Source organism: Pectinophora gossypiella, chromosome 17 (assembly GCF_024362695.1).
Source record: "Pectinophora gossypiella chromosome 17, ilPecGoss1.1, whole genome shotgun sequence".
In the NCBI taxonomy this organism is placed as follows: Eukaryota; Metazoa; Arthropoda; class Insecta; order Lepidoptera; family Gelechiidae; genus Pectinophora; species Pectinophora gossypiella.
In genome coordinates this window covers 12,296,561-12,311,130 of record NC_065420.1, presented here as the reverse complement: position 1 = coordinate 12,311,130, position 14,570 = coordinate 12,296,561, and the positions used below count along the sequence as shown (strand labels likewise).

General features: G+C 40.1%; 1 protein-coding gene across 1 annotated transcript in view; it reads left to right on the top strand.

Moving 5' to 3' along the window:
- Positions 1-210: 210 nt before the first annotated feature.
- Positions 211-14,570, top strand: part of LOC126374144 (zinc finger SWIM domain-containing protein 4-like) — a 77,448-nt gene continuing 63,088 nt past the window's right edge. The window contains exon 1 of the mRNA XM_050020612.1: positions 211-521. Within this exon, the coding sequence (XP_049876569.1) occupies positions 224-521 (298 nt within the window). The 5' untranslated portion in view covers positions 211-223. The remainder of the gene's footprint in view (positions 522-14,570) is intronic.

Below are 14,570 nucleotides of genomic sequence, written 5' to 3'. Positions count from 1 at the left end.
AAGAATAAAATACCTCCGTTTCCGACTTAGCTATCGATTTGTTTCGCAGCCTTTAGAAAACAACACAAAAATGCCAACTTTTAATAATATATCGCACATTATGCCTGCCAAATGAATAATTTATCGCAGTGTGTCGATGCGGGCCGCATCCCCGGCCGCGGCGGGCGGGGCGGGGCGGGTCGGCGGCGCGCGGCAGTCCGCTGGCAGCGGCCGAGCTCGCGCCATGTCCGCCTGCGCGCCGCGCGCGTGTTGCCGGCCGCGCGCCCCGCCGACGCTGCTCGACATCACCGCGAAGATAGTGGCCGCCGCCATACCTTTTCAACGCATTGAGGAGCGCTACGAGCGCATCCCTGAACCAGTTCAGCGCCGCGTGGTGTACTGGTCCTTCCCGCGGGATGAGCGCGACATCTGCATGTACTCGTCCCTGGCGCGGGCGCCGCCCGACGACCACCGCAACATCGCCTTCTGTCGTGGCCTCAAACTGCTTGAGGCCGGCTGCGTGGAGAACGTGCTACAAGTCGGTGAGTGCCCGCCTCCGCGCCTGCGCCTGTTTACTAATATGCGCCTCGCCCACCCGCGCCGTATAAATAAAAACCTCGACGTGTGCGATCGATAGCTGCTCCTCTCGGGAATTATTCATGCGTCGGCTCGTAAAAGTTTCAGGAGATTAGGGCTTCGGGCGGGGACCAAAGCACCCTCTGGGGCCGGTGGTACTGCTCTGCGACTCTGGCGCCCTGTCGTCGTAACGCGGCTGACAGGTTTATCGGACAGATACCGATAACCCGCCGTGATAATAATCGATCGCAAGAACGCATTAATCACGACTTTTAAAGGGATCACGAAGGAGTAAATTTGGTCCGCCAATGCCTCCCTGCGACACGCCTGGTGACCAATAGGAAGTCGGTGCGCTAATTCAATTGGAATTCATTAGCATGCATCGAGTCCGACTGGCATCCATAATCCATAAACCACAATCTATAACAGCAATTTCCTCTTCGCAATTTCCATTTAAAATTGCGCTATTAGGTTTGTCATAGGCCTAAATTAAATCTACTTTCGAAACGTCAGATGTTTCGTGAAATTCGGCTGAGATTATCATAACTGGATGTCCCGTTACATAGGGCATTACACAACCGGATTCTTTCGTTCGCACGCAGCATCGCGGCTCCGGCTGCGGCTGCGGCTGCACGCCGACCCGACACCGCGACAGCGACACGCCGCCGAGCGAGGCTCGCATTAATCCATGCAGACGTCGTTTGTTACTGTCGCGGCTCTCTGTAACGGACGCGAATAAACAATATTAATTGCCCGTTTTTATTTTTATAGGGTCAGACTCGTTTTATTGTACGCGGTCGTGGGAGGACGGGCGTTACATATTCATTTGTGCTTATCTGCCATCATGACGGCGATTACTGGTCATTTCGGGTCGTTTCGGTCGAGCTGAGCCGCATAAGCCACATTTGGAGCGACTATATCGTTCACAACGCAGTCACGTCTCTCGAGAACTTTGAGCTCGGTAATGCAATAAAAGATATGGAGTATAAACACGCTTCATAGTTGAATCATGTCCGCGGTACGGTTTTAGGCACTGGCTTTCGTCCAACTTGAGGGCTCGGGAGGATGCCTCGTCGAATCTAGATAGCGTTTCCGATATGAATCGTGTACTTAACTTGGAGATAAACGCGTTACCGGCACCTATATTTCACGTGTCTAGAGTAATTCAAGTTCCCACACCCATATCATCTGACTCACACAATCTACGATCTGACGCCGCCCACTTGAGTAAAAACAGGCTGAAATATGTTCCAAGAATTCAGGTTGTAGGCTGGCGGTTTTCCTTGCAAAAGGAAGGATTATTGTGAATTCGTGATTGAGTGAGATCAGGGAAAACATTTCCTTCCAAGGACATTAATTAGTTTCTCCGAAATCAGAAAAGTTTTGTTTTACTTCAAAGTTTATGAGTTTGATCGGTGTCATTGAAAAACGAAGAAGACACGATATATTGAATTTAAAATTTAACATACCTAGCACATCTGGCGTATCGAATTCAGAATAAACTAAATGTCAAGCGAAGGTAAAAGAAGTCTGGTTGGCACCATTAGAGCGACAACGGGTTCCCAAACGAGAAATGCCAGATTCAAGAACATGAATAAAAGAACAGAATGCCCTGAAGGTTCATGCAAATGATCGAAAATGAACCCCACGTTTTACATGTATCGGAGTCGAATACATATTTAATTGTCATGCAAAAATAAACGAATGCAGCCGGCACGGCTCTGTAAATATTTAATTCAATGTTAATAACTTCATATCCACGACGAATCCAGTCGAATCTCGGCCGCGACCGGTTCCTCGAGATCTCCCGATAGGGATGCGTTCGATTAAATTATCGATACGGAACTTTCTCATTCAGATTTTAATTTTCGATTAATATTAGAAGGTCGATGGGTCTATTGTATAATGACCGCCCGAAAAAAACAAGGGTTTAACGAAATTTATTGTAATTTATTTATTGGACCGTTACGAAAACAATGAAAAACATAATGGTGGAGCAGAAAATTTGATCGTGGATTATTTAATAGAATCGATCGCTACGGAGGAGTATAATGGTGCATTAAAATTTTAAAATCTTTCGTTCACGTCGGTTGGAGCTATTAAATATGGCGTGGTCTGTTAATCATTCAGTGTCTTCGTTAAGCCCCTGGGTCTTTGTCTTCAGGCGGGTATGCTTCGCCAGAAATATAAAATGAAGTAGTTTGGTATTGCCGGTCACGTGCCCGCGACGCGGTTCTCAGAAGGCTCAGCCAAAGTTTTTCTCGCTAACATGATTCACTGCGATCATCTGTGATATCTTCTCATGCCTAACAAAGTTGTTGAAATATGAGGCAGAAGGTTTATCTGCGGTTATTTCGAGAATCCGTAGAAACGTTTTCTAGCTATAACGTCGTTCGTGCTTGGAAAAAAGATACGTGCAAGCATCACCACGATTTCTAAATAATATTTTGTTATCATTATACGTACATTTCCATTTGATTAATTCTAGTTCAGTTTAGGCTTAGACTTCCTTAGACCGTTTCAAATCGGGTCTAGATCATTTAATAATATATAATGTCTATCATCTACATTCATATTGCCATGTTTGTGTTTCTTGTAACATGAATCATCATGACTTTTGACAGATCTAAATTGTAACATCAATTCTAATATATTCGACATTTATTGATTGTCTGTCATTCACAATTTAAAGGTCACTTTGATAATGGAGGAGTATAGACTAGAGATGTATAGTCAATATTGATTAATACGTCTAGTGTAGGTACCGGTTTGTTAGATATGATAGACGAACGTGAGGACGATTCAAAAAGTAAAATGATTTTAGTGGACATTTCTCTATGTCTTTAGAAATATGAACTGACTGTTCTGAATGAAAATATTAGTGTTCTAATATAGAAACAACACTACAATAGCACCTGAACTCTACAATTCAGCTAAAATGATCCTAAAACAGCAGCATTACTAGCTCGTGTCCGCTAATTGCCTAAATGACCTCTTATCGTTATTTAAACACGTCCTATTGGACAATTACAAAGTAATTATGGAACAGAAACGACTATTATGAGCTAATCTCCATGTGACGTAACCATAACGCCAGGAAGGTTGAATTGAGATATTAGTACTGACCGGTAATTATTTAATCTATGATATTAAACTAACACAGTACGCTGGTTGCCCGGTTATCGTGTCATTGAATTTGATTGCCGCGATTGGTTTACAAAACGTCTATAAACAAGTTCCTGTTGTATTGTGGATAAAACTTACGAGATTGCTAATTGTAAAGACAATAATCTTCAACATAGATAACATAGTCAGAATGCACACAACAAAAGCATTGAGGATGAGAACGCAATTATTGCAAATGCGCGAAATCTTGTACTTAAACGAAACGCAAGAATAAATTAAGATCGACTCAACCCTTTATAAAGAATAAGAGATTATATGTAAATCAGGAACATATCCCATGCCCCCAATTTGTATTATTCTTTATTAAACCATTGTGTAGATTTTTAAGAGGCCTTTGACCATTGACTACATGTTTTGGACTCGTTTCAAAAACTCGCAAGACTGGTATGGATATGGACGCACTTAAAAAGAACAGTATTTTTTCAATGGACTAAGTAATCAAAGAGTAAACGCTGATAAGATGCATCATAAACGCCGCCACTTCGGCGGAAGTGTCACGTCTGTGGACTTGGAGATACATCGCGCGGGCAAACAACACGAACTAAACGTCTGGGCACATCCGCGTGAAAAAAACACCATCTGCCTACACAATCGCAATTCATAGCAACAAAGAAAATACTGAACAAACTGACTAACGTGAATGCTTCTCTGTCCAATAACAGAGTTTCATAGTGTCGACACAAGAACTGTTCTGTCGCGTGACCTCGCACCGAAAACCACTGTAGTTGGACCCCCCAATCCCATAACTCGTCCCCTCGACGTCCCTGCGGCACCACGCGATGCAAGAGACAGGGCGGCTCTATCCAAACTGGCCACATTTACAAAGACCGGGTTGTAAGTACCGAAAGCACCTCCGCATTTTAGAACTCTGCAAACTTACTCGTGCAATTTGTTTGGACTTTACGATGTTGTAATAAAGAGTGTATTGGCGTGTTTCGCTGTGCAGTTGAGGATAGTAAATGGGCACAGTGAGTCGTTGAAGGCGAGCAGGATTGTGAGGAGCCATAAACGAGAATGCTTGATTTGATGGCGGATAGACAGGCGATTGTTACGCATAAAAAGGGCTTGTTCAGAGGTATTTACAGAGGTGTTACGACGCTTATAGTAATTGGAGCTAACGTACTCGTTACTAAGAAAACTAATATGCTGAAAACACTACCCTGTTATGTTCGCAGTTTTAATAGCCGCAATTATATGTTTGACTGGTTTATAACAGTCAGACTTGTAGATAGCAGAGAATATATTTATAAGGATTTTAATGTACCATGTTTAGTTAATGTAGAAAAGTTTCCACGTCTTTTCAAACAAAACGCAGTTGTTTCAAACGCAAGAAACCTTAAAACAGCTGATTTCCTCCATCGCGAAGCCGGTATTAAGCATTTGAGAGGCTTTTCTGTACAGAGACAAATCGACAAATTCAATCTAGTCTTTATTTCCAATCTGATGCCAATTTACTTATAATTAAAATTGAAAATATAACAAAACATGGGGATTAAAAAGGCCACATCAAAGCAATTCACCTAAAAAGCTATATTGCTATTTGACATTTGTCTGCATTGCGCAGTTACTTTTATATGCGCAAATGTCAAATTATTGATTTCTTAGATGAATCGCTTCGATGGGGCCTTTTTAACCTCCCTGTTATTATTTGTTTTTTTTTTTTTCATAATATCGTTAAAATGATATCCTGCTACGTGTCGATTCCATATTAAATATAGGATAAAATCAAAAATGGTTTCCTATAAATATTATATCACCAATTTTTTACTGTACGTGACTCAAAGCTGTTAAATGGTGTCAACTGACAAATATTTAGCCGAGTATCTTCAACGAATCAATACCGTTGTAATATGTATAAGCATAAATCGACTGGTTACTGCAAATAAGTCAATATTTCTGTTTGCTATGGGAAAAGCATACACGATAATGTATCTAAATCGCTGCGCAGGCGATGACAATTCGTCGACCTACTTGATGTGTGTAATCATCAAATTCATCATTCGTTTGCTGAATTAGTGATTCATTTTGTTACCGCGAATGACTTCCGCTGAGAATAAGTTTACTCTATGTTCAGCACATTAGACATGCCATGGTGCTTCAGCCTCCTTCTACGAAATGCCCGAGCTATTAAACGGGCTGAAAAGATGATTTATGTTACAAGTCAAGTCTTCCATCGTGTGGGTTGTGAGGTGGAGTACCAACCTCATCAACCCTAGTGTCAGGGTTACTATTGAGCCGCCAAAGGCCCCGGATATGGCTCATGTAACGACTACATACTTACATTAGTAAGTAGTAACCGGGACCAACAGCTTAACGTCTTCCGAAGCACGTATCATTTTTCTGTCGGACAATCAGGTGATGAGCCTGTACTGTCCAAACTAAACTAGGGATCACAAAGTGATTTTTGTGATACGTCCCCATGGGGATTTGAACCCGGGATCTCCAGATCGTGACACCAACGCTCAACCACTGGACCACAGAGGCCGTTACTTGTTGACATTACTACATGTGATGCCACGTCATCGACTTTCCTTGAACTTGATATGACTGAGGCATTGACAAGTATTTAATACTAAGCTTCGTTTTCGGACAGTTATTTGAGGATGTACCTAGATACGTTATTTAGGAGCCGTGGTAGTCCAGTTGGTAGAACGCTTGCCTCTCACTTTGAGGTCGCAGGTTTGAACTTACCCCAGGCCTTAACCAATGATAGCCGAATTTGTTTTAGAATTCATGTTATATAATTATCACGTGCTCAGCGGTGAAGGAAAACATTGTGAGGAAACCCACATTCGCAAAATGCATTTTCAGGGGTATGTGACCTAACCTGCATTGGGCTGGTTTTCCTTTCGCGGATTGGTCAGACAGGCAGTCGCTTTTGTAAAAAACTGAACCTGTCAAATCTTTAGGTTAGATAAGCGGACCCTGTGAGAAACGGAATAATGCTAGCGATACATAATAATATTACATAACATAACGCCGCATCACGCCTCTATCCCCAAAGGGGTAGGAAGAGTTGTATAATACACCCACTGCTTGTCAGCTATGTTTACGTTTCATGTAGGTAATAGGAGACGACCCTATTGCTATTAACCGAGAACCAATCCTGGAAAATCATCAAGATCCAAACAAGAATTCAAACTCATAAAGTCGAACTCAGTGGTTTAGAGTCAGAGCCGGGATTCGAACCCGTGACACTTCACGGGTGAGAGTAGTATTTTTCTCATCTCTGCTGTTGACACATCATAATGGTTAAACGAACTCTAAAGTCTTCGAGAGTTCGATCCCCTAACATCAAGGGAAGGTTAAAAAACGCACATCGAAGCAATTCATCTATAAAAGCGTTATTAGCGGACTTACTTGTATGTGCGCAATTTTTAAATAGCAAAATTGCTTTTTAGATGAATTACTTCTATGTGGCTTATTTAAAGTCCCATTTTTCTATGCTAATTTGGGAAGCAATTTAAATATTAAAATCTACGTTCCATACAATGCTGCTAAATCCGATAAGAAGGTACTTATGGTTGCATTTTTTATTGTTCTTGTTACCGCCTTTCTACATTAACTTCAATTATTTATAGTACGCACTTATTGATTTATTACTTCCCAACCTATAGCTAAATAATGGCGAAGTAATAAATTATTTTGCCTACCTATTAAAGCACCCAATTTCACAGTAAATTATTTTATTCCAGCAGCTATTATACGTCGTAATTGTTAATAGCATACGAGTGTTACATTCATTAAATTCTACGAAGGCAATTGGTTAAACAAAATGTGTTTGTATGATATTCATGCGGCAAACAATCAGCATATTATTTTGTAAATAGCCCTGGTACCTCTTACTAAGAAACTGATACCAAATGTTAAACTGTCCACAACCAGACAACTCACACACGCGCGGGCCCGAGCGGGAGAATCAAGCTCTAAATTTAGTATGGAATCGCGCTAATACATTCACAGCTACACTGGGTTTTGTTGGATCGATCTCGTTCCTCCAACGCTACTAAGCCTTTGGCTGATAAAACAAAAACAAGGGCTGTCCTCTCACTCTTCTTCTACAGTCCCCTGTACAAGTAGATGAACGTTTCAGTCGTTTTCAAAGCCATCTAAATAGACGTTTAAACCAACTTCTGCTTGAATTCTGCAGGCATCCATTCCAAATCGACAAATATTATAAACTACAGTAGCGTCTTTTAATTTCTAGTTATAAACTGTTTCTGTGTTGGCATTTGGAAATGAACAAGCGGGTGCAACATAAGTATTTCCATTTACCTAACCTAAGTAACCCTCTCTTACCTTTGTGATTGCCTCTTAAATTATATATTGTATTTGTAAATCAGTTAAGATCTAAATCGCTATCGCTTCCACTCTTGCACAATCAATATGAAGGAAGCCTTACAGTAATAGTGGCGACTGTGTCATCTGTCAGAAACGCTATTACGACAAACAAATATTGCTCGAAACATTGCTACTCCTTCAGCACATTCAGTTCTGTAGATTGTAATTATTTGTTTGGCTCATTTTGTTTTGTAATCGTCATTCATGTTGTTTTGTTTCATTTCGTTTGTAACAACGTGTAAACGCACATAAATAAACTCACATTGTAATCTTGAATAATGAACCATCATGTAACAAACTTGAAGTCAATATTAACATAACATAAATAGCCTATTACGTCCCACTGCTGGGCACAGGCCTCCTCTCAATCAACCGGAGAGGGTATGGAGCATACTCCACCACGCTGCTCCACTGCGGGTTGGTGGAGGTGTTTTTACGGCTAATAGCCAGGACCAACGGCTTAACGTGCCCCCCGAAGCACGGAATCAACTTACTTTTTCGGACAATCAGGTGATTCAAGCCTGAAAAGTTCTTACCAAACAAAGGACAGTCTCACAAAGTGATTTCGACAATGTCCCCATCGGGAATCGAACCCGGACCTCCAGATCGTGAGCCTAACGCTCTTACCACTAGACCACGGAGGCTGTTAATATTAGCTTGTTTTATTATTATTTAAGATATGATGCGTTATCAAGTGGTCTTACCAGGAGGGTTAGCCAATTTGCAAACGATTATGTCAAACAGTAACGTAGATAAAATTGGGATTGACATAACTTTTATCACTGCAGCTGTCGATTGTTACCGTTTGCAAATTGGCTTAGGTCATCATCTATGTAAAATGAAATGTTGTGTGAAACAACGTGACCCACTTGTCTTACTTCTTCAACATGCGAAACATCTTCAGCATTAGCTTAAGTTAAATTTGCGTTGCGTTGTGTTAAAGTGCAAAACTTGGTCTATCAAAGCAGTCACATTTATATCTTTAAATCACAGAATTTAGCAAAATTTTCAGTACACCTAATCATGCAGAAACTTTCCACAAATCTTTAAATAATCAAGACCTCGCTTCAGATATAGAAATCTATATTCATCCGAATCAATAAACCTCACTGACGGTAGTGTAATGTTAACACCATCAAGTCGGGCGTCAAATGGACCCAGGTCATTGAATTATGCCTACAAAGAGATACTACTTTCCCCCTCACCCCTGGTGAGGCAATTAGTGCCAATCAGACGGCAGGAAAACTAAATTAAGCTATTACAGAGCATAAGCCGCTGGTGACCCCAGTTTATTGGGTTAGGCAGGTGCATGGAAGATGATGTCAGTATTGTGGCTTGTAACACCTACGTATGAAGATGACCTAACTCAGTGAACGTAGTCATTGGTCCTGATTCCTGCAGACTCCTAATTTTATTTTAAGTTATACCTGTCATTTTAAACCGATGGAAAGAAAAGGATGATTGACAGCTGTTAATTTTAAAATTGTTTTAAAATGAATGCATGAATAACCAGGGTGAATCAAATAGGCATCTCGCTGTAATGCAACCCGTATGGCGCGTGCTGTCTACTTAATATTGTCGGATTATTGGTAAATGTAAAGTATTTGTGTGCTCCATTTTTATGCCTGTCGATCACCCGTCCTTTTCCTTTTCAGCGGAGAAGAAAATGACAGGTATAACTTAAAATAAAATTAGATCGTGTGTACTGGAATCATCAGCATTCTGATACAATCAGAGAAAGTAACTTACTTTTTAGGCAACCTTACATTTACTGCCAATTTTGACACGAATTTATATCTAAATAGTACACGTAGGGATAAGTTAATTATCCATCACTATAATCCATCAACTTTTTATCATCTTAATGGTTATTTTAATCATTTATAATATTGCCTATACATATTGTACATTTTGATAAATTATCGTCAAAAACTTACCTGCGCTAAATTGATGGTTCAAAAATGTTAATGTTGAAAAGCATCTCACAAATAGATAATAATTACGAGTATAATAATAATTTACTTCAAGCAAGAAATTGATCTTAGGATCTGCCAGAATAGACCATTAAATATAAACATAAGTTTTGAACACAATAGGACCAATATCCATCAAGTGAGTGTAAAGATTTTGTACCCCGATCTGAATCATTAGTTATTGTCAATGATGATGGCAGAGTGACATGCTTCCGACCCGTATATGTTTTATAGTTCCAAACTTTAAGATTGAAAATATGACTGTAATTTGTGTCGAAGGAACAACTACGCATATTAACAATTTATACACTCTTCTTCTATCGCGTGGGTTGTGAGATGGAGTACCAACCCCATCAACCCTGGTGTCAGGGTTACTATTGAGCCGCCAAAGGCCCCTGACATACTTACTTACATCAGTAAGTAGTAACCGGGACCAACGGCTTAACGTGCCTTCCGAAGCACGGATCATCTTACTTTCGGACAATCAGGTGATCAGCCTGTAATGTCCTAACCAAACTAGGGATCACAAAGTGATTTTTGTGATATGTCCCCACCGGGATTTGAACCCGGGACCTCCGGATCGTAAGCACAACGCTCAACCACTGGACCACGGAGCCCGGTTAATACACTATTAACATATATATAAACGAGTGATTTAGGAATCACACTGTATCACTCGTTTATTTATTTCTTAAATAAAGTTATACTATTATTCGTTAATTATAATTGTTATTCCTAAATTGTAATTTGATCTATTTATTTTGTAAGACATTCCAACACAATGTACATTGTTTACGGAATAAATAAAATTGATGAAATTGATTTACTGTCTCATCAATAGCAACAAAATTGAAATGTTTTTTTATCGTTTTGTTGAAAAAATTGTTTAACAGCAGGTTTGTATGATTCTGGAACATTCCGGCCTACGAACCATACAAGTGTCTAGGATTATTTGCTATTTGATCCACATTCTCATTCTCGCATAACATAAGATAACAACTATTTTCCCATTGTAGTTAGCAGAGATCACGGATGAGCCGTGGTAGCCCAGTTGCTAGAAAACTTGCCTCTCATTTTGAGGTCGCAGGTTCGAATCCAGTACAGGCCTAAACCAATGATTGTCGAATTTGTTTTCGAATTCATATTCGGATCATAAATGATTATCACGTGCTTAGCGGTGAAGGAAAACATCGCGAGGAAACTCATATTGCCGAGAAATGCATTTTCGGAGGTATGTGACCTAACCTGTATTGGGTTGGTTTTCCCTTCGCGGGTTGGAAGGTCAGACAGGCAGTCGCTTCTGTATAAAACCAACCATGTCAAAACTTCTGGTTAGGTAAGCGGACCCTGTTAAAAACGGGATAATGCTAGGGAGATTATGGTAGGGATCACGGAAATCCACTATCTACGATTCTGATTTGCTTCTTCTACTCATATGAAAATGCTTAATACAATACATAAAACAAATAAACAAATATATAAACAAATATGTCACAACAGCCTCTGTGGTCTAGTGGTTAGAGCGTTAGGCTCTCGACATGGAGGTCCGCGTTCGATTCCCGATGGGGACATTGTCGAAGTCACTTTGTGAGACTGTCCTTTGTTTGGTAAGGACTTTTCAGGTTTAAATCACCTGATTGTCCGAAAAAGTAAGATGATTCCGTGCTTCGGAGGGCACGTTAAGCCGTTGGTCCCGGCTATTAGCCGTAAAAACACCTCCACCAACCCGCATTGGAGCAGCGTGGTGGAGTATGCTCCATACCCCCTCCGGTTGATTGAGGAGAAGGCTGTGCCCAGCAGTGGGACGTATATAGACTGTTTATGTTATGTATTATATTATTATTATCAACAACTAGCCTTACCAATCAAAAATAAACATGCGATGAACGTGTACAAGTATTTGACAGCCAAACAAAGTGCAATCGAATATTTAGATAATTGATTTAAATTTTGCTTGGCTGTCAAATACACGTTCACTTGTTTACTTTTTATTGGTAAGATTGCAAGTCTGTTTAGTAACAAACTGAAGTCGTTTCTCACAGGACGACCTATATCAAACTAGGCTATCAAAACAGTCAAACCCTCGCTTATTAAGGCCAATACTTGACCAAATATCGACTGATTCGATACTCTATCGCGTTGCGTAAATACTTATCGCCATACGAGTAGATAGCAGCAAATCTCTGGCCCCGTTCATTTCATATAAAGTGTGACCCAAAAAGCTTTAATCTACTCTGGAAATTATAATTGCTTCTATGCTGTTCTGGGAGCAAATAAAAAACATAGAACACGTTCAGCTGCTTGTCTTCCCGGGCATGTCGTAAAAACCGACAGAGGGATTGTGTCCTCTAACATGATGGACTAATGTTATGGGCGATAGGCTGATCCCTTATCAGTATCACCATAAGGTCCATCATATCCAACTTACGACATCGTATCAACAGTGGCTGCAAGTTGTCTTTGATTACTTGTGGCTCTGCCCACCCCATTAGGGATTACGGGCGTGAGTTTATGTATGTAGAAATTATAACGTGGAGCTGTATAGAAAACTGCAATAATAGAAGAATGAGGGATTTTCCAGGCTACGTTCCACGAAAAAATATTATAGATGGCGCTGTACAGAGTTGTCTTCGTTTAACCTTCAAATTACAATACAATACAAATACACTTTATTGCACCAAAATAAAAAGAAATAATTACAAAAACTCTTAACTAAGTACATGGCAAATGGCGGCCTTATCGCTTAAAGCGATTTCTTCCAGACAACCATAAGGTGAGGAAAAATGTAAAAAAAATATCAAGATAAAAAAATTTCATGGATAACTGTCGTACGGTAACAGACGTAAGCGACTTTTATCTTAGTTTTTGGGTATAAATGATGACCCAAGTCATCTTCCACCCATTATTATTCTGATTAAAATAAAGAGTAGCAACATAGGTAGCAACATAATTCTATACCATATCTGACCCCAGTATCAAGCAAGCCACAATTATTTTTATACATATATGCCTCTGCAATTACATTATATTTTTGAAAAATTATTTAAGTACCCAAGCAATGAAAAAATATACCTATTTTAGACTACTTTGGGCGCCATCACTCACGCCAGACAGAATCTTGCGGGGCGGAATGCAAGAGAGAAACCACTGCCCTATTTTTCCCTAAAATTACAGAATGCTGGCTCTTAAATTAGTGATGATGTGAGAACGGTACTTCTCCCCCTCGCACCGATTCGTATCGGGCGCCGACCTCACCCCCTCTGGAGCCTGTTTAATAAAACTTACAATTGTAAATTACAATGACAATTTGATGTACATTGCGGAGTGTGTGACCACGAATATTTTGCAGTTTCATATTGGCTACGTAATAAACACCAAATTGTCGTTGTAATTTACATTTGTAAGTTTTATTAAACAGGCCCCAGGTCTTACTTTAGTTATAGAATAAGGAATCTTTAGTTCAAAAGCGGGGAGAGCGCGCGGACTGTATCTATGAGATTTTTGTATGGTATATTTTTGTATGTAAGTATGTATGTGAGTGTCCGGGGTGTTGTATGGGTAATAATAGTACACTGACACACAGATGACTAATAAAACACAACTTCACTACTAGTTTTTCTTCAACAGCTACATTCAAAGTTGTAGAGGATCCGAACTAGAAGTTGAATTTATGTTAACAAAGCCGTAAGATAAAGAAACCACAGCATAGTATAGTAATAATACAAATGGTGATGGTTGTTGGTACCAAAACCACCATCAACCAGAGCCACTATCGAATGATTTATTAACACTTTTTTCACACCAACCATTATTCTTTTACAAAGGAATGAAATTCAAGGATACATTCAAACAAAAGATGATAATTGAGATCTTCCGATAGTGTGTGAAACGTGGATTACACTTTTTGCGTCGCCACTTCACGCGGCTTTGCTTGCAATTAAGGTAGAATTTTTGTAGGAAATTGTGGCGACATCATTTATTATATAAACCATAATAAGTTTCATGATCTAATCCCTTTTTCCCACTCCCGTGCTTGAGGAAGTAATCGAATGATTTCGTCCGTACGTCGTAAATTTTCCTGCTTCTTCTTCTATCGTGTTGGTGGTGAGATGAATAAATGCTGGTAACCTTCTTAATTTGATTTATTGTAGACTACTTGCTCGGTGAAATGGGGAGTCTCGGTGGCTTTGCTGGGCGTGATAATGAACTAACAATAGCATACCACAAAACAAAATCTACTCGTAATAACACAGCTATAAATAATTCATCTGCTATCGTGTGGGTTGTGAGGTAGTTTACCAACCCCATCAACCCTGGTGTCAGGGTTACTATTGAACCGCTAAAGGCCTCTATGGCTCATGTAACGACTACTTGCTTATATCAGTAAGTAGTAAACGGGACTGGTTTAACGTGTCTTCCGAAGCACGGATTATCTTACTTTCGGACAGTAAGGATCTCCTAAACTCCTAACCTAGGAATTACTACTAGTAATTTTTGGGATGTGATCCCACCGTG